At 49.9% G+C, this 25,108-nt stretch overlaps 1 protein-coding gene across 2 annotated transcripts in view; it reads right to left on the reverse strand.

The window, feature by feature from the left end:
• ANXA6 (annexin A6) overlaps window positions 1-25,108 on the reverse strand; it is a 55,805-nt gene that overhangs the window by 20,745 nt on the left and 9,952 nt on the right. For both annotated transcript variants that reach the window (XM_032158393.2, XM_032158395.2), the window contains exons 3-16: window positions 17,238-17,328; window positions 16,438-16,532; window positions 15,768-15,881; window positions 14,298-14,388; window positions 13,323-13,402; window positions 11,492-11,548; window positions 10,196-10,289; window positions 9,578-9,673; window positions 8,350-8,408; window positions 6,526-6,648; window positions 5,294-5,352; window positions 3,544-3,622; window positions 1,441-1,522; window positions 59-153 (exon numbers count right to left, since the gene is read on the reverse strand). In XM_032158393.2, the coding sequence (XP_032014284.1) occupies window positions 59-153; window positions 1,441-1,522; window positions 3,544-3,622; window positions 5,294-5,352; window positions 6,526-6,648; window positions 8,350-8,408; window positions 9,578-9,673; window positions 10,196-10,289; window positions 11,492-11,548; window positions 13,323-13,402; window positions 14,298-14,388; window positions 15,768-15,881; window positions 16,438-16,532; window positions 17,238-17,328 (1,215 nt within the window). The remainder of the gene's footprint in view (window positions 1-58; window positions 154-1,440; window positions 1,523-3,543; window positions 3,623-5,293; window positions 5,353-6,525; window positions 6,649-8,349; window positions 8,409-9,577; window positions 9,674-10,195; window positions 10,290-11,491; window positions 11,549-13,322; window positions 13,403-14,297; window positions 14,389-15,767; window positions 15,882-16,437; window positions 16,533-17,237; window positions 17,329-25,108) is intronic.

Genomic DNA, 25,108 nt, shown 5'->3' on the forward strand with positions numbered 1-25,108 from the left:
AGCTCAATCAGGCAAGGTGCATGCATGTCACACCCAGAGCCCAGGAGGAGGTCCTTACCCGGCCAAAGTGAGACTTGAAGGTCTGCCGGATCTGCTGCCGTTGGGCATTGCTGCGGTGCGTGATGATATCGATGATTGTATCTTCGTCAGTCCCTGAGTCACCAAAGCCACATGCCTCAGAAGAAGGCCTGTGGCTCTCGGCTTTCCCCTTACACCACCCACTGATGGCCCCTCGTCGATCTTTGTCAGGGTAGAAGCCTGGCTAGGTGGCCATGTGCTCCTGAGTCCCTGCACTCCGCCTGCCTATGGCTCAGGCCACTAATTTCTGCTGGACTCCTCCCTCCCTTTCCTTTTTAACACGCTGAGGAAAAAGGACAGCTTTTTTTTTTTTTTTTGGGAGGTAGAGAGTACTGGGTTGGGAGTCAGTGCCTCTGAGTTCTAGTTCTGGCTCTGGCAATGGCTGCCCACCCTGGGCAAGTCCCCTTCCCTTGATGGGACTTGGTTTCCACATCTGTAACATGAAGAGCCGGAGTAGTTACCAAGGGATCCTTCCAACCCTGACAGTCCAACTCCTGTTAGCGACTCTATGTCCTTTCTCTTCAACTCTCTGGAAGCTGGACCCTGAGTCCCTCTAACCACAGCAGGTTGACTCTGGAAGGCATTAGGATACCACTTCCTGCTTCTCAGATTAATGCCATCAACCACAGATCCAGCACAGGGGTCTTTTACGGCATTTTTACCTCTATCATCCTACAGTCCCAGGTGAGCTTGGCAGGTATCATCATTCCCATGAGACATATGGAAAGGAGGCTCAGGAGGTGATGGATTTAACCTAAAGCCTCCTGGTAGTTGCTGTCAGACAGATGGGGCAGAAAAGGCAAAGAAAGCCAAACCCTAGATGGCCTGTCCCAGGCTGGACTTTCTGAGCACAGGCCCAGCTGATCTGAACCTGTGGGTGCAGTACTCTTCCCCCACTGGTGCCAAATGTAGGTCTGAAAGACCTGCCCAGCGGGGCACACTCCCACCACAGAACTGGGGCTCTTGGCTTCCAGGGTCCACAGCCCTGATTTTACACATGGGGAAATTCAGACCCAGAGTGGCGGAGAGGCTCACCCAGAGTCACACGGTGAGTCAGCAGCAGAGCCAGGGCACCATGCCGATTTTGTGACCTGGTACTTTCTTCAGTGCCAGGATACTGCTCCCAGGAGGCTGGGGGACACCTTGGTCCCTGGAAACGGCTTCTGCCAAGTTCCTTATGAACCCTCACCCGCCCCTCCTCTCTATAGTCCGGGAGCTAGGAGGGTGGAAACTTGAGATCAAGCCTTCCTCATCCTGCAGACTCTAATTCGAAACCTCACTCCGTCCCCTGCCAGCCCACGGCCAAACCCACCACACCTGCTGCCCCGGAGACAAACCCTGCTCCCTTCCCATCCCCCATACCGAGTCCCTTCATGGCTTTCCGCAGCGCTTTGGCATCTGCGTCAGGGTTGAAGTCATTGGCTGGGCGCACAGTTCCCTTCAGCTGTGAGAAGCAGAAAGAGACTCAGCAGGTGTCTGAAGGCCCCCCTGGGGGCCAGGCTGAAAGACAGCATGCGAGGGTGGGAAGCTCACCCCACGAGCCCAAACCAAGCGGCGTGGGTGGGGAAAGAGGCAGAGGTGAAGCCACAGCAGACAGACCCTGCACGAGAGCTGAGAGAGAGAGAGAGAAAGAGACAGAAAGAGAGAGAGAGAGGGAGAGAGGGACTCAGGGCTGGGAGCAGGGCAAGTCCTGGTCAAGGGAAATTGGCTAGGCTCCCGCCTGCCATAGGATCTGCCTCGGTTCTAATGCCCCTTCGCTGCTTATTCCACTGGGGCCTCCCCAATTCTTCCGAATCCTACCCTGCCCCCGAGGCCCCCTCTGCCTCTTAAAGAGTCATTCCCCCTGAAAAGGCAGCAGACATGTTCTGAAATACCAGAACAGAGTTTCCCAAATTTCAGTCACTCCTAAAGAACTTTCACTTTTCCAAATGAGCACACACACTATGCCATCTCTTAATGGTTTTATGTAATTCAACTTCTTTTCTGTCTACTTAAATGCATCCATTTTTGAAGTGCATTTAAAATTACTCCCAAAAGGCAAGGAATTGTTGTCTGTTTTATCCTGTTATATATCCCAGGTGCCTACAACAGTGTCTGACATAATAGGCACACTCAAAAAATAATTGTTAAGTGGATTAATGAGGCTTGGCACCATGCCTCATGCCTGTAATCTCAGCACTCTGGGAGGCCAAGGCAGGAGGATCGCTTGAGCCCATGAGTTCAAGATGAGCCTGGGCAACATGGTGAAACCCTGTCTCTACACAAATTAGCCAGGTGTGGTGGTGTCCACCTGAAGTCCCAGCTACTTGGGAGGCTAAGGTGGGAGGATCACCTGAGCCTGGGGAGGCTGCAGTGAGCCATGATCATGCCACTGTACTCCAGCCTGGATAACAGAGTGAGACCTTGTCTCAAAAAAAAAAAGAATGGATGAAATTAATTTTATATGACTACCATGAATTAGGAAGTTGATACCATGTATCATAAACTGACAATTTACCACAAAAATCAATGTAATAAAAACAAGAGAGGTGAAATACCATGAAATTTAACATGATGCCTCTACTTGCCAGAAGCTCTGAAACTTAAAGCGAGCTCTCTCAGCTTTCTCTTTGTGAAAAAGGAAAATCAGCAAGTGTTGCAGAGATGGCGGCACCAAACCGAGACTCCCTTTTTGACATAATCAGAAACACTCAAGAAAGTGGAAAGGAGTGCCTTTCTCATTCACTCTGTGGAGTTCAGTGTTATTCAACCCTGCCAAACTAAATTCACTTCTCACATCACCTACAATCATCTGCAAAGATCTCTTGCCTTATCATTTGGGGAACACTGTCCTAGAACATCAGAGCTCAAGAGCCCTAAGAGATCACCAAGATTGCCATGTTAACCCCTCACTTTAAAGATGGAGACATAGAGGCCCAGAGGGAGGGGGCACCTTCCAAAGGTCGCACAGCGAACAAGTAACAGAGAGCTCCAAGGTCCCACGCTTTTTTGTGTGGACCAAGTGTTGCAGTCTCTGGAATGGTTTGCCTAAAGTACTTTAGTGAAACCTTTCATTCCTGTCCTTTGTGGACCCCCAGTCTGAGGATGCTCAGGAGGACAACCTGAAATCCTCCAGTGCACCCAGGGATGCCCATCTGTTCTCAGCTTTCATGTCTCTGAGGCCAACTGTTTTGACTCCGGGCAGGACAGGCCCCTCCATGGAACCAGCCAGGTCTCCATTTTAGCAAGCCCTGTTAGTAAGTGGGCCAGAACCCTTTCCAGCGTGTCAGAAGCTAATGCAGAAACCAGGTGCACCCCTCCACCAACCGATTGATCACTCCAACGGAGAAAAGGAAGCTTCAGATGTGAGAATCAATGTGTCAGGTTGGCCACCAGGGGGCAGCTGGGTGCCAACCAGAGCAGCAGGAAGGTGCAAGCAGAGAAGCTGCAGTCAAGAGGTCAAGCAGGAGGAGGGGAAGGTCTGACCTCTACTCGGGCCACTGCACTAAGTTCCCACATCTGATAGGCCACCTGCGCTGCCTCCGGGAAGAACTGGCCAGCAGCACTGGAATGGAGGGGTTTAGGGAGAGGACAGGAAGGAATGTCATCACGGGCAACACTCCACACACCAACACACACACACACACCCCAACACATACACACACGTGCACACACCACACACACATTAAGCTTTCTTTATCTCCTCCATTCACCAGAGTCCTCCCTCCATTTCTGAGAACCTTCCATCTCTCTTGAGACCCCCTGCAATGCTGCCTTTTTTTTTTTTTTTGAGATGGAGTTTCGCTCTTGTCACCCAGGCTGGGGTGCAGTGGCACGATCTCAGCTTACTGCAACCTCTGCCTCCCAGGTTCAAGCGATTCTCCTGCCTCAGCCTCCCGAGTAGCTGGGACTACAGGCACCCGCCACCATGCCTGGCTAATTCTTGTATTTTTAGTAGAGATGGTTTCGCCATGTTGGCCAGGCTGGTCTTGAACTCCTGACCTCAGGTGATCCACCCGCCTCACCCTCCCAAAGTGTTGGGATTACAGGCATTGAGCCACCACATCCAGCCAATGCTGGCTTTTAAGGGCAGGCTTCCTGGCTGCGGAGTCCAAGCAGGATAGGATTTTTCCAATCCTTCAGCCTCCCCTTTCTTCCTTAGAATTTGAGTGGCTTCTACAACTCTCCCCTCTCAAAGAGGCCAATGAGCAGGCTATGGCCATGCCAGCCCTACATCTCCTCCTGCAAAGTGCCTGGATGCATCAGGAACTCAGTAATATCTGCTGAACTGCATCAACCCATAGGGTCCTTACCAAAGGTTCGCAGGAAATTCTTGCATCCCTTCTGTAATTGGATCTTTATAAGATCCAGAGAAAGGAAATCAGAGCACAGCCTGTTCCCTTTCTAAAACACAAATCTGGTCAAGTAATGTCCCAATTTAATATTCTGGGAAGAGGCCCCCAGGCCCTCCCACTTCTCTGCCTTATTTCTCTCTCTAGTACTCCATAAATGCATGACCTCGGACGTATGAATGAATCAGGCTGCTCCTTCTCACTCCTCGGCTTTTCTGTAGGTGATTTCCTCCACCCAAACACTGTCCCCAGACCCTCTTCACGTGGCTCTTCCCCTTCCTCCTTGGGTCTCACCACGTATCTCCAAAGAGCCTCCCCTTGGTCTGGGCTAGGGCATCTCTGTGTGCTTTTATATATACTTTCTACGTGGCTCAGCCAGTTCTCCCCAGCACAGGACTGCTCCCTTCTGGAAACTGGTCTATACCCCCTTCTGGGCTGTGGCCTTCATCAGGGGCTTCCTCATAGGGTCTGCACCCAGAAGGGACTTAACACAAATATGCTGCATAAATGAGTAGGCAGAGCAGGAATGTGTCCTTTTCCCATTTAACAGGTGATAAAACCGAGAAACAGCTATGAAATAGCAGGGCTTGGATGCTCATATTCCAGTTCCTGGTCCTCAACCCCAGATTGACTTTCCGGGTTCACAAGAGCAGACATCTCCATATACAGGAGACCATGCTCACGTTCAGACCCCCACACACGCTCAGACACACAGACCCACAAGCACAGCAGCTACCAGCAAAAGCCGCCTTTCACTTGCGTGATGCTCCTGGCTCAGGGGAATCCCCAGCTCATCCAATCCACCCATCATGATGTGAGCCAGGAGAGTCCCCGCCTGGCACCCCAAGGCCACGCCCTCCAGCCGGGGCCAAGAAGTCACTTACTCATCATCTCCCCCACACAGCTTCAGCAGGGTCTTCTTGTACTCGCCAGAGGTGTCATTCTGGAGAGAAAGAAAGAAAGGTTACCTCTCACCCAGCCCTGGGCTCCTCTCAGACAAGGAGGTGAAGGTTCTGCACAGCCTAAAAGAGGGGAAGGCTGAATGAACACTTATTCATAGCAGCCCTGGCCCTCCTGTGCTGGTTAATATTGAATAACTGGTTCTCAGCGAGCAGGTTGGGGGAAGCCCTAATTTATAGCATTTGCCAATTTCTGTGGTGTAAATACTTCCAGCAATGGACAATTTCAAGTTACCAATATGACTTCACTACCAATATGCGGAGTTGAGAAGAGATGCTCGCTGCCCTTTCAAGCCAGTGCCCCAGCACAGCACTGCCACCAGACAGTCCCCAGCCCAGCCCTTCCACGTGAAATATGCATGGAAATGGGGTTCCATGAGCAAAAATATTGGGAAATGCAAAAAATCAAACAAATATATATTAAACAGATGCACATCTCCGTATAGATGCATATTCTATATCCCTCTTGGGGCTTCATAATGGACTTCAAAGTGTGAAAGGCTGTGAGAAGTTCTGAGGTAAAGAAACTAGCTTATTTATCTTTGCTTATTCTGGTTTGTTACAAACTTATTTTCCCATAGAACATTTTGCACATAACACCTAAAAAAAGTTACCCTTTGGAAACATACTTTGGCGAACACAACTTGGATCTCTTTCTCTGTCACCCCATAAAGCTTTATTTCAGTCATCCAAAAAAAAAAAAAAAAAAAAAGGGAAAACCCCTAGCTTTACATATGTCTCCTGATAAAGCCTCAGGGGCCGGATGTCCCAGAGTCATCACCAATCACCTGGCCCAGGCCGAAGGTTCCCCTTTAACCCTCCTTTGTGTTCTTCAGTGTCTCCCAGCCTTCTTCTAGGAGCCTGTGAACTCTCACCGCCCTTGGGGCAGAGTCTTCGCACTTAATTCAGCTTGCGTGTCCTTCATGACCCAGCCGCTGCCTCCTTCTGTAGCTTTACCACTCACAAACACCCCTAATGCTTGCTTTTCTGTTGAATATCTTTAAATTCCTTGAATGAGCCACAAGGCAGGGGCTCCTGGAATGTCCAAGAGACTCCCACTTCCTAGGACATTTCCTTTTCCTGGGAATAGTCCCCAAGCCCTCTGTCTTGGCAAAAAGCTCTCTGCTCCCTTCTCTGCCCCCATGAGCTCTGCTGACCTTGATCATGCTGTAGAGGGACTTCTCATACTTGGTCCGGAAGATCTCCCGAATGTCGAGCATGTCCAACTCACTACGGGAGACCATGATGCGGATCAGGGTGTTGTCCCGAGTCCCCAGGCCCTGCAAGACAAGTGGGTTTGGGTAACATGGACTTGAGAGGAGGCTGGAGTGCTGATAGCTCCCAGCTTAGTTGAAAATCCTATTTTCATAATAAAAAGTTAAAATTTAGAGCAAAAGAAGCAGACATTGCCATTCCCATTGAAGCTCTCTCTATGCTCCTCTGTTTTTTGTTTGTGTGTTTTTCTGAGACAGTGTCTCACTCTGTTGCCCAGGCTGGAGTGCAGTGGTACAATCTCAGCTCACTACAACCTCTGCCTTCCAGACTCAAGCAATTCTCCTGCCTCAGCTTCCTGAGCAGCTGGGAGTACAGGTACCCGCCACTACGCCTGGCTAATTTTTGTATTTTTAGTAGAGATGGGGTTTTGCCATGTTGGCCAGGCTGGTCTTGAACTCCTGGCCTCAAGGGCTGCCTTGGCCTCCCAAAATGCTACGATTACATACGTGAGCCACCGCGCCTGGCCCTCTCACTGTTATAAACCTCTTCTCTCTTCATGTATAATTTCCACACTTGATTTTCCTTCTAATTTTACCATAGCTTTGTAACTCTAAGCAATACACTTAGATTTATACATTTTGGAACTTTGCAAATATACCACTGTGCATTTATTTTTTTGCCATACTATTCTTGACGGTCACTGGGTTGTTTCTAGCTTTTTCCTAATATAAGCAATACTGTTATAAGTTTTCTTTTTTTCTTTTTTTTCTTTTTTTTTTTTGAAGAGACAGGGTCTCACTCTGTTGTCCAGGCTAGTGTACAGTGGCGTGATCGCACAGCACTGTGTTCACTGAAGCCTCAAACCCATGGGCCCTGTGCTCAAGAAATCCTCCTGCCTCAGCCTCCCGAGTAGTTAGGACTACAGGTATGTGCCACAGACCCTGGCTAGTTCTATGTTATTTTTGCAGAGACAAGGGTCTTACTATGTTGCCCAGGCTGGTCTTGAACTTAGGGCCTCAAGTGATCCTCCCACTTTGGCCTCTCAGAGTGCTGGGATTATAGGTGTGAGCCACTACATGCACTCAGCCTTGTGATGGGCATTCTTATGATTTCATGCATACAGGCAAACATCTCTCTAGGGCTGAGCTGCCCAACCTCATTATGGCACACTGGTGGGCAGACAATGGCCGACGGTCTACTTTGTTCTTTCGGAATGGCCAACCAGGGCCAGGAAGGCCCAAGCTCCCGGGTCTCGGGCCTCAGGCCTCTGGCCTCTGGCAGCAAATAACTGCATTCATTTCCTCCAGTGCATCACAAAAATACCAGTTTCTTTGTGCGTCATATGTGTAAAGGCCTGGGAAGCTTTCTCAGAAACACACCCAGAGTGGAACTGTCACAGGGTGAGCATCATGAGTCTTAGCAGGCAAGGCCAAAGTGGTCTTGCCTACATACGCTGTATATAAACATTCTGGTTGATACTTCTTCAAAGTCCGAGCCGCCAACCCATTTGGCTGGAGGGATCAGGTGCAGGCTGCCAGCCTAAGTCCATCTGTTGACTCATGACGTCAGGCAGGTATGCAGGTGACAGGACATGTGACCAGCAGCATTCCTGGCTCTACAGCTCACCTAGGACAGAGCACCTTCACCAGGGTCAGTCCTGTGGCCATCCCTGAAGGGCTCTCTTTGGCCACTGGATCCCAAGGACTTGTCAAAGAGTCCCAATAGTCCTCTCCCCAAACCCCATTCACATCAGCCCCACCACGCACCTTCATAGCCTTGAAGAGCCTTTCAGCAAAATATTCCGGGGTGCTCCGGATACACTTCACTGTGAAGAGGGAGGAAGAGGTAGAGTTATTCTGGCTGCCTCAGAGGGGGGATGGGATGGCCTGACTCCCTCTTTGTTTCTGTTCCTTGAGGGCCACCTAGCTCAATACAGAAAGAACTGTGGTTCATGATAGCTCACAGCCCCAGAGCACCCCAGACCAACCCACTTTTACAGCACACCCAGGGAATAAACAGGAAATAATCCTTTTGAAGTCCATCACAAAGACCCCCTTTATCTTTCTAGTCCTTTTGGTTTTAACAGGGAATTGAGCTGGGGTGGGGGTAGGGTCTGGGGCGAAGGAGAAAAAGGTGTTTGTTTAGACCTGCTACACCAGAAAGGTACTGGCAGCTGAATCATTGTGAATCCCACTGAATCACTGTGAGTCCCACTGGCTGACTACTTCAAACAGGGAGGGCAGGGGATGGCTCTGGGAGGGACGATAAAGGAGCTGCAGGTTTCCCCCAAGAAATACAAACACACAACATATCCCTGACTCAGACATGCTAACTGCTGGAATGCCGGAATTGCAAGGGCTTCTGGGGAGGCAATTAGACAGTCCATCCTTCCTGCCCCCACCCCATACCCCACTTAACAGATGAGGAAATTGAGGTCCGGCAAGCAGAAGTGACTTGCTCCAAGCCCATTTGGGAGAAGACCTGGTTTGAATGTTGGCTCCACCACTGACTAGCCAGCTCCTCACATCCTCACGTTCTCAGTACCCCCAACTCATTACAAAACTACCCCTCAGCAAATGATCAGCCTGGTGAGACTCAGTCTCCTCATCTGTGAAATAGAGATCATGGCAGTGGCCACTCCTGGGTCTTTTTTAAAGATTACACACTCAGCACAGTGCCTGGCACGCAGTAGACGCTCCACAAAAGTCAACTATTATGATCATCATTATCCTCAACCCAAGTTCAAAGCTCTTTGTCCCCCTGCCATGGTGGAGAAGGGAGCTGGAGGAAGTCAGTACCTGAGGCTCAAACCCCCTTCCCTTCCCCAGCCTCAGCCACACTGCCCTGGAGAAACCTGTAGAATTCACGGCCCACCTGGTTTTCTCCTTCCCAATTCTATACCATGTAATTCCCCTTTCCATTCTCAGCCCCTTGTTCCTAGGCCAGTGTTCCAGAATCCCCTAAAGCCCCCAGGAGTGCAATGTCAGGACATACCTACGGCCAGCATTAGCTTCTCAAAGTCCCCAGACAGCTCCCCTCGGATGCTGGCTTCGATCGGCTTCCCTGTGGTCTTCAGATACTCATCGAACACTGCGTCAGACAGAGACAGGGAGGTTTGAGAGTGCCTCTGTACCCCCGAGAAGAAATGAGGACTTCCAGAGCAGTGGGGCGCAGCGGCCAGGACCTGACTGTCCACCATGAAGCTAGGGCTGGTGCTCTGATGGAGGCGACTGGGAGGTCACGCACATCACCAGCACTGTGCAGATGAGCTTCATAGCTGGTGAGGGACTGTGCCTCATCCCCTAACATGGAGACAGGACTGGCACTGAGATGGAAGGCCAAGCATCCTGTTAATGACTTTGCTGAGGGACTATACAAACTGCCGTCTGATATTAGGTTGGTGCAAAAGTAATTGTGGTTTTTGCCATTACTTTTAAAACGGCAAAAACCGCAATTACTTTTGCAGCAACCTAATAAACTCAGGACTAAAGTTTGGATTGGGAATGAAGTAGGTATCATGTTCCATCAGTGGTCAAGAAAAGAAAAGAGATAAAGAAAGGCATTATTGGCATAAACCCAAGGGAACAGCTTTAGGTCTCCTCTGGAGCTTACCCAACCGAAGATGCTGCTTGCTGCGATTTCCCAAGATGTAAATGAACTGGGCTTCATCTGTCCCCCATTTCAGTTCCCCTGCCTCGTATAGGTCCTAAAGGGGAAGAGGTGGCACTTGACTGAAAGAGGAAACCTCAGGAGACAGGACACGCTGACCAAGCCACTCAGAACTGCTGCCTGATCCCTGAACACACCAGTAATTGGTAGCCTGAGGACCTTTGCATATAAAACAGTCATGCATCATTTAATGATGAGGATACATTCTGAGAACTGCCACTGTTAGGCGACTTTGCCATTGTGTGAAGATCACAGAGCACTTGCACACACCTAGATGGCATAGCCTACTACACACCCAGACTCCATGGTATAGCCTATTGCTCCTAGGCGGCACACCTGTTCAGCATGTTACCTTACCGAATACTGTAGGCAACTGCAACACAATGGCAAGAATTTGTGTATCCAAAGATAAATAATCATAGAAAAGGTACAGTGAAAATATGGGGTTATAATCTTATAGGACTAGCATCATATATGTGGTCCATCATTAACCAAAACGTCATTACATGGTACATGACTATACCTATATGCCTTCCTTCCTTTCTTTCTGGAGAAACTCCTACTCAACCTTCAAAGCCCAGATTAAGTATTCCATTTTTTCTCAAAGTACTTCCCGATGCTCCCAGGCAGAGTTCTATTTCCCTCCTTTCCTCCCTCTTCTGGGCTCCCGTAGCTTTCTACTTCTTTATCACTTTGATCTACTGTATATGATAATGATTTCTTCACATGTCTATCTCCACACTATTGCATGAGCTCCTCAACAACAGGGACTGTGTCATAGCATTCTCTGTATCTGTCCCTGTAGTGCTGCTGGCATGTACTGGGTACTCAAAACACCTGCAACTTACAGTGTATTGATAGAGAAGGTGTTTGTGTGATTAATGTATGCCTGTCTCTCCCGGTACCACTTGATTTTGTTCATTAGTGATTTCTCAATGCTTGGCAGAGTGCCTAGCACATGCTAGGCATTTTACTTCAATAATATCTAACAACTGAATGAATAAAGAAAGCTCCAAAGTACATCTCACCAATATACCAATATTACATATGGGATATACCTTTGAAAGATAACTTATATCTTTTCTTCAACAAAGCACCGGTATACATGATAGCTGTGGCTGGGCTATTTCTGGTATTTGATGCAAATGACTTCACCTCCAGCCCTTCCCAGGGCCCCAACCTCTCCCCTCCCAAGGCTCTTCTGCTGTGCCTCAGGGACTTTCAATGGTGCTTGTTTACCTGGACATCCTGTTGTACCAGGTCCTCGCTCACTACGTCATCCTCCTCCCTGGTTCCCTGGGCAGAGAGACAAAGAATATGTGTTTCAAACACTGCAAAGCCAGGAGGGAGGCCTGGATGGCAGTGGTGGAGACAGGGAAAGCAGGAAAACCCTGGTGGCCCAGATGCGTCCGGAAGCAGTGACTGCTATTGCATGAAGACCACAGTATCTATTTTGTGAGGCAATCAAAGGGTCCCTCCCTCTGGCCTTTCCCTTCCTTGTCAGGGCTGTGTCCACACAGGACAGTCCCAAGAACAACCAAGGTTCTTCCAGGTGTCCCCAGCCCAGAGGCAGGCAGAGCCTTGCCCTGAGGACCTCTCTGAGGACAGGGCCCCAGGTTCTCGAGGGTCCCTGCCACAGATCCTGGCATGGCCCATGACACTCCTCCAGCAATGATTCCACAGGGGCAAAGGATCTGAACATTTGCATTCTATTAGGAGCTCTTATACCTTAACTTAAAGAATTCACCAATAAGGATTTGGGACTCAGGTCCCAAGATCTGAGCTCACAAGCTATAAAGTCACCAAATCCTAATGGTGCTTCTGTTGTTCTGCCCATGCCCTTTGCCCCATCTGATAGAGGAAGCTTACAAACAGGAGGATGCACAAAGGGAAGAGGGACGAGCAGTACTCAACTCCTTCTTACATGGGCAGAGGTCTGCAGGTGGCCTGGAGAGGTCTATGGCCATCCCCTCTTTCCCCTGGATTGTGCATTCCAGGATCTCAAACCCCCTGGGTTCTCTTTGGGACTGAGCAGAAGACAGGGCTGGCAAGCTTACAACGTGTGTCGCACTGCTGCTTACTGTCAGACCTTGAGGATACAAAACACTTGACTCCAAGATACAGGGATAGGACGCTCCTCTCCAGAACAAGCAGCTTTGAAAATGGGGCACAGGTCACACTGTCCCACTCCTGAGGTTTCTCCTGATCATTCCCCAGCTGGTTAATATGGGATTGTTATGGCAATGAGAGGAACAGAGTTGGAAGGAGCTGGTATAAAAGGGAAATGGGGGAAAGAGGAAACATAGTGGTGGCTTAATTTATAGGTAAAGTTTCATAACCATTTGGTCCTTGGAGCTGAGCTTGAGACATCTCAATGCCTGTTCCCACCGTGCTTGTGGTCACAGAGGTACCTACAGAGCCAGGTAGGTAACATTTAGGTGAAGCGGACAGGAGGCATATGCTCTCCAGCCCACTGCAGTCGTGCAGAATGCAGGTCTGCTGCTACCACAACTTTCAATACATTAAAAATAATCCAGAAATCTGGTTTTTGAGCAAAATCTCACAATTTTTAAATGTTAGCAACTAACTCAAACTTGTTTTGCTTTCTTTCTTAAAACACATTGTATGAGAAAACAAACAAAAAAATCCAGCTTAGCAGGTTGAATTCAGCCACAGACACCAATTTGTAGCCTCCTAATAGTCTCTTTGTGATATACTTTGGGTGGGCTGTAAGAAGGCAATAAGGCTGGGATGTGGGAGACTCCACACAGCAGCCCCAGGAATGCTAGGGTCCAGAAATGCTGCACGTGCAGCTGCAGAAGCAATGGCAGGAAGGAGGCCCAGGGAGGAGGGGGAGGAGCGAGTGTGGAGAGAGGAAGAAAGTCACAGCAGAAGACACTCCTGGGCACGAGAGGACTGTGTGCCAAAGGGAAAGAGGATTAGCCAAATACACCTGCCTGCGCAAACCAGGGGAAGCTGACCAGACCCCTGGACATTCAGATCTACACCCAGGTGAGCCAGACAGAAGCTATCCCAAGCTCCAGAGGAAAAAAATAGGCTGTGAACCAACCTGGAGCAGGACCACAAGCATCTTCTGGAAGTGGCCAGAGGTGTCGCCGATGATGTCAGCCTCCAGGTCCCGCTCGTAGGCTGCAGAAAGGAACGCAAGCTCTAGTCTCATCCCCAGAGACCTCAGGGATCCAGGATAAAGGCCCCTGCTACCCCTAGAATGATCAGATATTTTTAAGAATTCCAAAACCCAGTCTACATGTCCATCATGGCAAGACCCAGGGTATATTTTCACAGCTCTTCGTACTGACCATGATATGATGAAACGGAATCTGTTCACTCTCTCTAGCCCACCTATACCATGATGGCCCACCTGGACAGTGGCTACAGCTTTCCGATGGTTCTCTCCTTCTCTATTCTCAATTCCTTTCCAACCCACGGCAACAAGGGTGGCTGTCTTACAACCCGTATCTGATCATCATACTCCCCAACTTCTCATTAGACTCAGAATAAAATACCATCTCTCTCTTGGCCTGCAGACTCTGTGTGACCCTGCCCTGTCCTCTACCTGTCTAGCCTTGTACCGGCTACCAGGTTCATTTCTATTTCAGGGCCTTTGCACTTGCCGTGACCTCTGTTGGAAGGATCTTCTCTCCATTCTTTATACAATTGGTTCCTCATTTCCTCCCAAGATCTCACTGGTAAAAGTTTGATTCTTGTTACCTTATTTCCTTCATAACACTTAGCTAAAATCCATCATCATTGTGTTTATCTGTTTACGTGTTTATTGTCTGTCTCCTTCATTATCTCATTATCTCATTGGTCTAAGAGAGAGGGACCCCTTTGGTTTTATCCTGAGAACCTAGCACATCACCCAGCACAGAGCAAGTACTTATTGGATAGATGAATGGGTGGACAAATGGATCAGAGGAAAGGAGGAGGGAAGGTAGATGGCTAGAATCTTAGTGTCCCCACTGTTGCAATCATCGTCATTTTGTATCTGAAGATCCTAAGCGGCCCCTCCTGCCCATCTCACCATCTTTGTATGCTGCCACCAGCTGGTGCATCTGCTCATTGGTCCGGGAAGCCAAGATCTCAATGAGGCACTTCTCATCAGTGCCAATGCCCTGGGAGTAGAAAAAGAGCATATGAATTAAGGGCAGGGATGGGAGGCCACTGGACACAGATTGGGATCAGGGAGTGGCCAGAGCTATGACACCCCAGGACTCAGGAGGTTCCTACCCAGCTCTTAGGCACTGATTGGGAACTGCTGCCTTGAGACTCATAAGACATGGTCATATGATTTGGATGTGTTTCCCCACCAAATCTCATGTCGAATTGTAGACCTGAATGTTGGAAGTGGGGCCTGGTGGGAGGCGATTGGATCATGGGGGTGGTTTCTCATGAATAGTTAGCACCATCCCCTTGGTACTGTTCTCACGATCGTAAGTTCTTGTGAGATCTGGTTGTTTAAAAGTATGTAGCACTTCCCACCTCCCGCCTTGCTCCTGGCTCCCACCATGTGAGATGCCTGCTCCCTCTTTGCCTTCTGCCAAGACTGGAAGCTTCTTGAGACCTCCCCAGAAGTAGAAGCCGCAATGCTTCCTGTTCAGCCCGCAGAACCATGAGCCAGTTCAACCTCTTTTCTTTATAAATTACCCAGTCTCAGGTGTTTCTTTATAGCGATGTCAGAATGGACTAAAACACAAAGGTTCTAGTTCTGCCTCTTCCAGCTTTGTGAATTCTCTTCAGAAACTATCTTTCTGGGCCTCAGTTTTCTCATCTGTAAAGTGTAGATGATACTAGTTGCTCTGCCATACTCACAGGGAGATTGAGAAGATAACAATCTCACATTGCTAAGTGCATCAGTTTATAAAATGAATTCAAGCTTAATAGCTCATAGAAAAGATCATAGCACTTTAGAGACTGTAAAGTGCTAGATACACTTAAAGGGCTTTGCCTCTCTTCTTCCTAGGGGGCAATTCTCTACCTCTACCTCAACCAGGCTGAGCTACTCCTCATACCCTAAACACAGGTCCACAACTTCTCCTGCCATTTTTACACCCTGCAATGACCTTGACACTCCTATCCACCAAATCCTCTCTGGGCTTTGGGGCTTAACTTGATCCTATTATCCTTTAAGATGCCCTCTCAAACAACCCTTGGCCCAGGGTCATGTTGATTACCTTCAGTGTGCCCTTGGCCTCAGGAGTGTTAGACACAATTTGTCTCCATGTCCCTATAACCTGTATCCTTGGACTACAAGCTCCTGGTAAGGGGGTCTGCGCCAAGGGCCCCTTTCATGGGGTCTGCATCACGTTGACATCTGTCTGCATCTCTCTGTGTGCGGATCGGGATGCTCCTCTGGGATAAATTTAGATGTGTCTTTGAAGCAGGACACATCTGCTGGGTGGGTATGGGGCTCACCAGTTGCTTTTGGAAGAGCCCAGAATCTTCCCATTAACCACACCCCACCCCAACACACTCATACACCCCCACTTCTTACTGAGATGGCATCTTTAATTTCTTTGGCATCACAATAGGCAGGTGGCCTCATCAGGCCCACAATCAGCCGTTCAAACTTGCCCGTCAATTCATACTTTAAATCAGCAATGAGGTCCTGGCAGGTGGGGAAGAAGAGGAGATAGAAGAGGAAAGAGGAAGAGTAGTTACAATGGTAAGAATTACACTTAATGAGCACTTACTCTGGCAGGTGCTGGGCTAAGTAATCTCATTAAATCATCACCCTTGGAGGTATGTACTGTTACCAACCCTAAGAGACAGGCTCGGAGACAACAGGGGTCTTACTCCAAGTCATGCTGCTAGCAAACGGCTATGCAGGGTCAAGTCCACAGCCCTGTGCCACTTCCCCACCACTGTCTGTTTCCTCGTTTACTGTGTATCTCTCTATCTGGCAGTCCACAGAGTTGACACCTCGCCCACCTTATTCACTAGCGCAGCCCTAACGCCTAGCACGAGCCCAGCATACAGCAGGTGCTATGGGTGTATTAAAGGCTGAAAGACGCCCAGCTGATGAGAAGAAAAAGAGCAGGGTAAGGTGTCAGCCCACAGGCTAACCTGGAGTGCCATGTCCAGGAAATACCTGAACGAGCACACAGGTGAATGAAATCATTCTTCCACCCACACCCCATGGGCCCTCCGGTTGCTGTGGTTACCTTGCCGTAGAGGGACTTGTAGCTCTGACAGACCTCCTGCCTCTGCCTGTTGCTCCGTGAGGTGATTATGTCCAGTATGGCCTCCTTGTCACTGCCTGGAATAGGGGAGAGCAATCATCATCCTACCCACCCTGCCTCCAGGAAGTCCACCAGGGCCACTTCCTTCCCTGGACACAGGCCTAGTAGCTCCCTGCAGGCCTCAGCATGAGCCTTCCGCTCATCAGGTGCTGGTGTCAGGGCAGAGGGTCATGGGGACTTATTAAGTCACGACTGAAAGTGGACACAGCACACACAATATCTGTGCTCAGAAGGCCCCTGATCCAGCTCCTCACTGCACAAATCAGGAAATTAAGGCCCAGAGAGGGGCAAGAACTTGTCCAAGGTCTCACAATGAACCTGGCTTAGAAAAACCCAGGTGTCTTAACACCCAGTACAGGGTTCTTTCCACCACAAGACAAAGAATATAAGCACCACCTTCAGATCGTGGCTGCCTCTGAGCGAAGGCAGCAGGCGGCATTATCAGGAGGGGGATCTACCAAAAAAAATTCAACTACACCAATGAAGCACTAGTTCTTAAGTTTGGTGGTAAATCTATGGGTGAAATTTCTATTATTCTTTATACATTTTTTTTCTGAAACATTTTATTATAACATCATGAAAATTAATAAACACAGGAGACCAAAAAAATGAATAAGTGCACTTCGCCATTTCACAGACCCTACCACTGCCACCAGAAGGGCTCTGGGCTGTGTCTACATTTGGGGGATACCCCCCAAGCTCCCATGAAGCCTGGCACCCACCAAAGCCCTTCATGGCAGTGTACAGAGCCTCGGCATCCTGGTTGGGGTCAAAGCCTGGGAAGTCATGGATGGAGCCCCGGTACTTGGCACCCTGTGGAGAAAAAAGTAGAGGGTGAGCTGCCAACCCCGGACTGAGACCAAGCTCCCAGCCCCAACCTCGGGTCAGATGCCTACCCTGGTCCAGGCTGAGCTGCTTTCCCTGCAAAATCCAGTGCTGGCCACATACACCCTGGGGAGCGGTGTGGATGACTTTCCCATACCACCTGCTGCAACCCGCCCAAAGGACAGTGCCATTTCCCCAAGGGAGGGGGGCTTGGCCAAGGCCTGCAGCCCTGCACCACCTTCCAAAGCATCCAGGAGAGGTTAAAAAAGCCTGGCTGAGTGTAGGAGATGAAAATGATCCCTGCAAGAATAGTGAGAGTCAAATATATATATATACACACACACACACACATATGTATGTGTGTATATATATGTGTATATATATACGTATATATATGTGTGTATATATATACGTGTGTGTGTGTGTGTGTGTGTGTGTGTGTATATATATATATATATATTTTAAGAGATGGGGTCTCACTCTATTGCCCTGGCTAGTTTTGAATGCCTGGCCTCAAACAGTCCTCCCACCTTGGCCTCCCAAAGTGCTGGGATTACAGGCATGAGCCAGTGCACCCAGCCAGCCCCTCACATTTTTACGGCATTTTATGTTTACACTTTCACCTCTGTGAATGTCATTAGTGTAGCCATTTGTAGACGCTCTTAAGATTATTTCTATCACGGAAGCCAAGCCCAAAGAAGAGCCACTTGTGGGAGGTCACACAGAACCCAGACCTTTTCCCTCTGCTCTCCAGCCCTGCTCTGCTCTCCAGCCCTGCTCTGCTCTCCAGCTTCAGGAACCTTGCAGGTGCCAGCTACTGAGGGTGGGGTCCTGGGCACAGGGGGCCCAGAGACACCCTCAGTTCAATGCCAAGACAAGGCGCTGCCCCTCTGGGCCCAGTAAACTGCGCTGTGAACTGGCATGTGAGGACAAGCTGGCTTGGTCTTTGAAGGGAAGGAGAGAAGCGGCAGAGAGCCAGGGGATCTTAGACATCGAACCCGAACCTGAATGCACAATGGGACTGGTTCACAGAGAAGTCAGATGTGGGTCAGTTACACGGTACTGAGAAGTGGGGGGTCTGGGAGAGCAGCCGAGAGCTGGCAGAGTGGAGGATGCCAGAGGCTGTCACCAATCATACAGCACAGTGACACGGCACTTCATCTGAGCTAGGCCCTACACTAATGGCTGAGGAACTGGGGAGAAAGGGCACCCAATTCCTGTCTTTCACGAGCTCCTGGCCCAGTGGCAGAGACAGACAAGCACATCAATTACTATAAAGCTTGTAGGAAATACATTAAGACAAAAATAAGGTAATGTGGGAAAACAGCAGAGGCTGATCCAGCTGCGAGGAATCAGGAAAGAATCCAAAAAAGAGGGAATTGAGGGTGGTCCACATAGATCCTGCCTACAAGGAGTCAGAGGTGGAGCAGAGTGAGCCCTGGACCGCCTCCCCGTCTCCCCGTCTCTGTGCCTCCCAGTGTCTGCGCTGCAGGACCCTGGCCAGGCCTCTGGATGCTCTCTGGTCTCTGTCTGCAGAGGCTGGCTCCTCTGAGGTATGCATGCGTGGGCGTGGAGTTACTATTTAAAGTTCTGACCAGAAAGGAACACAGCTCTCTTCCTGCCACTGGGAATCCCCTGCAACCTTACCACACCCCTGGGCAGAGACTTAAAGAGTAACACATGCCGAATACCCAGAGCAGGGTGCCTTGCAAGGAGCTCAGTGAGCGCAGGATGGGGGCTTTACTGCCAGGGCTCCCCTTGGCCTTACTTCAGACCTCACGGCCAGAGCCTGAGAAATTCCTGCTGCCTTCTCCACCCCTGCGGGCAGTTTGATCCAGAAACCTCTGAGAGCAGATACCAGACCCATTCTGCCCACTGCACAGAGATTAACCAAAGGGGGCACTCAAGTATTTGCCACATGAATAAATGAACAAGAACACAGAACAACTGGGGTCCTCCAGGAATTTCACTTCTAAATCCTTTTCTCTTTCTTTCCGGACACCTCCAGCCCAGCAATATCAAAAAAGTACAGCAGACAATATTAGCTTCCAGGATGGATGGAGAAACAAGAGGTGGCTGGCATAGTGGCTCATGCCTGTAATCCCAGCACTTTGGGAGGCTAGGCGGGAGACCACTTGAGGTCGGGAGTTAGAGACTAGCCTGGCCAATGTAATGAAACTCTGTCTCAGCTAAAAATACAAAAATTAGCCAGGCGTGGTGGCAGGCACCTGTAATCCCAGCTACTCGGGAGGGTGGGGCAGGAGAATCACCTGAACCTGGGAGGCAGAGGTTGTAGTGAGCTCAGATCGCATCACTGCACTCCAGCCTGGGTGACAGAATGAGACTGACTCTGCCTCAAAAAAAAAAAAAAAAAAAAGGAAACAAGAAGGCTCAGAGGCCCAAAATTATTTCTTTGCAAGGATCCTTAAAGACCTTTTAGTTCAGCTTCCCACTCAGTTATTGAGTCCATGGAGAACGGAGACTGTCATGAATAAGACAAATCATTCCGCCTAAGAACCGTGGAGCCCCAGCTCTAGCACAGGCTTGGCATAGAGGCTGGAAGTAATTGTGACTGGGCTAAATGAATGGATGGAGACACCCGTCATGGCCCAAGCTCTGAGATGGAGGACGCCGAAGGGGAAGACGGTGAAGGGAGACCTCCCTGGCACTGGATCCCTAGCAACGCTGTCTCCAATGCCAGGGCCTCCTAGGACCAGTGTGGAAATATTAAGCTTTGGAAGATGCCACCAGGGGCAGGTCCTCCAGGGTCTGTCCGGGCCCTCTGCAGGCTAGCCTGTTGCCATGATTCATGGCTGTTTTTCCTTCCACCTGTCTGGACCAACCTGTCCTAACCCACAGTAGCACCAGCCTCCAATCCACTTCAGTCTTAGGATGTCCCTCCCACAGCTCACTTGGAATAAGAGAGGGAAAGGACTTTGAGAACCACAAGCTTCGAACTAAATGAGGAAGGCAGGTCTATTACCACCTGTGTCCCAGAAGACCCAGAACAGAGAGGGCAGGTGACATGTCAAGACCACACAGCAAGTCAGAGGCCCAGCTGGGAAGGGAATCCAAGGCTCTTTCTAACAGACCAATCTCTCCCTTCCCCTCAGATTCCATCTGGGTGGGAGCTGGAGATAAGAAGGGACAACCGCCACATAGCCCACTGCTTCCTCCTGGTCAACCATGCCAGCCTGCCCCTCTCCTTGAATACTGAAGCATTTGAGTTATTGCTTTGTGCTGTTTGCCTCTATGCCATTTTGACCCTATATTCAAGGCTATAAAAAGGCAGCAATGCTGTCCAATCCACAGCATCCTAAGTGCTTCTCACATTCAGATACTCACAATTCCAGGGCAGCTAGGGCTACTCTACCATTCATTCATTCAATCAAGCAAGCAAGCAACATTTACTGAGAGTCTACTAAGTAGATGCTTAGAACCAGGGACCACTAAGAGCTCAGAATCTGGTAGAGAGATACATGACAACTTCAACTACAAGACAGCGTGGTGGATACGATGCTAAGAGCAGCATGGGACCCAGGAAATATTTCCTTTACAAGCTCTGGGAGGGCAGGGACTGTGTCTCTCTTGCTCACTGATGCATTTCTAGCACCAAGTACAGGGCCTGGAGCAATCAAGCACTCACTGAATATGTTTCATAAATGGATGGATGAATGACTGTGAATATATTCGAAGCAGATCAGAGAAGGCTTTCTGGAGGTGACGTCTAAGCTGAGTCCTGACGGATGAGCAACAGGCTGGCCCCAAGGAGTAAAGGAGGGAGGGGAAAGGCGAAGAGGAAGAAGGCATCACACAGAGGAGACACATGGCAAAGACCTGGAGGGAAGCAAGGGGCATTCGGGAAAGCCAGCCCAGAGTCTCCAGTGCTCAGAGCAGATGCTGGCTGTCACTAAGTTCATCCACTAGAAGCAGGGAAGGCAAAGAGATGAGGCTGGAGAAGATGATGGGGATAAACAATTCAGGCTCTTGTAATGCTAGCAAGGGCAGCTCTAGCCCTGCTGGGCTGGCCTGGGCACAACACCTAAGTCAGGACCTGGGTAAGGGCAAGGCTCTAACATCCTGGCATGGTTTTCCTTATCCATTAAACTCAGCTGACCGCTCACAACCCTGTCCCTAGTATTTGGCATTCTTTACTAGGTTGAGCCATGTAACTTGCCTTGTATGTAGATTAAAAACAGTCAAACAGCAGCAGATTTCATATGGTTCATATGACAGGTATTTCATACGAATACCTGTCTGGTTGTTATGTGGGATCTAGAAACTGTTTTAACTTGTCTGCTGGGGCAGGGGTGTGTGGGTGGTGACAAGTACTTAAGATATAGTCTGATTCTTCAGAGCTCACAGATAGATGCCCAAAGTTGCTAAAGTCATGGGATTGTAAGCTGCCGGGAAGGGATGCAGAGAAGAGGGAAGCACGTCCCCAGGATGAAGGGCGGGGGATGAGGCAGCATGCAGACCCCCCTTTCCTATTGCTGGTCCTCCGCCTCCACTGTTCTCCCCCTCATACAATGTGGGTGGTCACAGCAGTGTGTGGAGAAGGGGCTGAAGTGCCATGCTGGGGGAAGGGTGCCTAATGCCCTACACAAGCCTTGATCAAAATGCTCACTTAGAGACAAGCTTCTTGAGGAGCAAGCTCGGGCTCCTGCACAGTTCTTTGCACAGGACTAATAAGATCTTCCAAGTGATGACCTACTAGATTAGTTGTCCCGGGACCCCACAGGATCATAGCCACTAGAAGCAAAGGTGGGGGGCTTAGCACTGGTCACATCTGGAGATTCAGAGACAGCCTCTCAAATCATCCAGGCCCAGGCTTCCCACCGTGTCATTCTCACAACAACTTCATGAATTCTGCATCTCTAAGCACCACCTGTGCAACCGCACAGGCTTCTCCTCACCTACCCCACCCTGACTGCCTGTCGCACCTCTGGCAGACAGGTTCCTGGCTGCAGGAACCCATAACCAAGGCAGGGGACAGCAGAGAAGGGACTTTCCACCCTGAAATATTCAGCAGGTCCTGGTGCCAGCTGGTGAGCAGCCGGGCCCTGGGGCTCTGCGGGGCTGGGCCCCACCCAGGCTGCTGCTGGAGCAGGAGTCCTGGTGGCCTCTTGGGAGCAGAGGTGATGTCCCCAGAGAGACAGGTACATGGCCAGGACTCCAGCTGAGAGCTGCCTTGGCCAGTCCTGACCCAGGCCTCACCTCCACATCTCCCAGAAGTCCCAGGCACAAGCAACTGCCTATCCTGCCCTGTCCTCAAGGTGTTTTTATGTTCATTATTGCATTCAAACCAAGAACGTCCCTGTGAAATGGAGGCCACAGTGCCATGCCTCCTGGGTCTTCCATGACACCACCCTATTTCTTCATGTCTTTGGGCCTCAAGTTCTCCTCTTCCAAAAGGAGAGATAGGGAGAACAGCACAATAACCACAGTGGAAGGAACTGGGGGGTGTCTAGGCCAGAGAAGAGTGAGCAGTTTGCTGCGTGCATGCATATCTGTGTATGCATGCATGCATGTGTGCATGTGTTGGAGTTTTGGAGGACACCAGATTCAAGCTAATAATTGAAAGCCGAGCTAATAACTGGAAGCAACAACTTCAGCTCAATGGCCGGGAGGCTTTTCTCACATTTCTCTGTTATTGTCTTCTGCAACCCTCACCTCTCCCCCAAACCACTGCACCCCAAGCACACCAAATTACTTTTACTCCCCTGAGCATGCTGCATTTGCTCTCCCTCTAGCCTCTGTCCCAGTTGTCCCTACCAAGACCACTCTCAGCCGCCTTGTTCCTCCCCTGAGTAGCTCTCCCTAGGCAGCCTCCCCTCTCTCCTCAACCTGGGTGGGGTGCCCTCCTGCATGCCCCAGAGCTCCTTTACTGCCCCACCAGAACACTGTGCACGGAGGGTGCCAACTCACCCCATAGGAGGAGGGTTCCCTAAGGCCCTGCCATCCTGGGACTCACTTGCAGGAGGTCTACTGACCCCCAGTCCATGGCAACAAGAAACCACAGATGAGCCAGGCAGAAAGCATGGCCCAGGAGCACTGGACCAAGGTCCAAAGATCTGCACCCTAGGTCCTGGCCTCTCTGATCTCCCAGGGCCTGGCCTGTCCACTTGGATCATCTAGAATCCTGCAGTTCAAATGCCTTTCAGGAAGTAGCTCTAGTATGACTACACATAGGAAATGGGAACAGTGAAAGTTCCACCTTGGATTTTTGCCCATAATCAGTAACATTCTCTCCTCCTGGCCAGAGAGGCCCCTTGTACACACAGTATACTCCTCAGTGGCTGTGAGGAAGGCCACAGCTAGGACTTCTCTGAGGGTACTGATCCCATAACATCCTGTGCCCTTCAGAAACTGTGAATATCCTATAAGCCCAGGTTCACTGGGGGCAGTCATGATGTCAAGGATGGATAGAGTTTTGTTATTACTGAGTTCGACCATTCCATAAGGGGGACATGAGGCCCAAAGACTTCACAGACAGCTTCTGTCTGTGCATTCTGTGGCCAGTATTTCTGGGTTGGAGTAAGGGACAATGGGACCAAGTCCCATGATTTTCTTCAAGATCCCCAAGTTTCTTCTCCCTGCCAATCCCATCGTCACACTGACTGCATGGCTTTCTCCAATGCCAGCCAAAAGACAGCACCCTCAGGCAAACCCCAACAGAGTAGAGTGAGGTTTTTTGTTTTTTGAGACTTGCTCTGTAGCCCAGGCTGGAGTGCAGTGGCATGATCTCAGCTCATCACAACCTCAATCTCCTGGGATCAGGTGATTTTCCCACCTTAGCCTCCTAAGCAGCTGGGACTACAAGTACATGCCACCTTTGTATTTTTTCTAGAGATGGGGTTCCACCATATTGTCCAGGCTGGTGTCGAAATCCTGGGCTCAAGTGATCTGCCCACTTCAGCCTCCCAAAGTGCTGGGATTATAGGTGAGAGTCACCGTGCCCAGCCTCAACAGAGTAGAGTCGAGGTCAGAGTCCTACCTCTGACCGTGGCCAGAACCTCGTCTCAGCCACATGGGAGTAAAAGTTCTCATGTGCCTCCAATTCTATTGCCCGGCAGAGTGGTCAGACATGAGAGACTGAGGTTAGAGTCTCCCAAGCCAAGGAAATTCAATCCCAAATGGGTGTGACAGAGAACATTTCCATGTCCAGAGCAGAGAAGCCCCTCGATTGCCTTTTTGCCTGTCAAGTATCCATTTCCCTTCCTCAGGCCAAACAGTTCAGGTGGGACCAACTCCACCTCCTTGCTCCAAGAAAGAACAGGTTACTCAGGCCCAGCCAATGAGAACCAGACCTGGGCCTTCCCCTGGAATCACTGGGCATGAGTTACGTTGTTTTCTCCCTGGGCTGCCAAGACAGCAGAATGGAAGCCTGGAGCTGCTGATGACCACCATGCCAATGCAAGGAAGAACCTACCCAAGAATGAAGCCACCGGAAGAAGCCCAGCTCACACAGGCAGAATCTTGACACTATCATTTGAACCCCCAGATTCAACCAGACCTGAAGCCCTGGGCCTCCTGTCAGATAAGCCAATACACATCCTTTTCTGCTTAGGATATTGTGGGTTATATTACATTATGGTGACCTGCATCTGAAGAGCCGTGACTTGTAACAGGGGCAAGCAAAGCCTAAGAACCTTTCCTCCTTCTTTCAAGCTGAAGGTACCAGGGGTCTCTGCAGCAGGCCTAGTGACTCCAGGAGGATCCCAGGCCCAGAGAAGGCAGAGTACCACCTTCAGGAAAGAGAGGCCCC

The sequence above is a fragment of the Hylobates moloch genome, unplaced genomic scaffold (genome assembly GCF_009828535.3).
Source record: "Hylobates moloch isolate HMO894 unplaced genomic scaffold, HMol_V3 SCAFFOLD_6, whole genome shotgun sequence".
In the NCBI taxonomy this organism is placed as follows: domain Eukaryota; kingdom Metazoa; phylum Chordata; class Mammalia; order Primates; family Hylobatidae; genus Hylobates; species Hylobates moloch.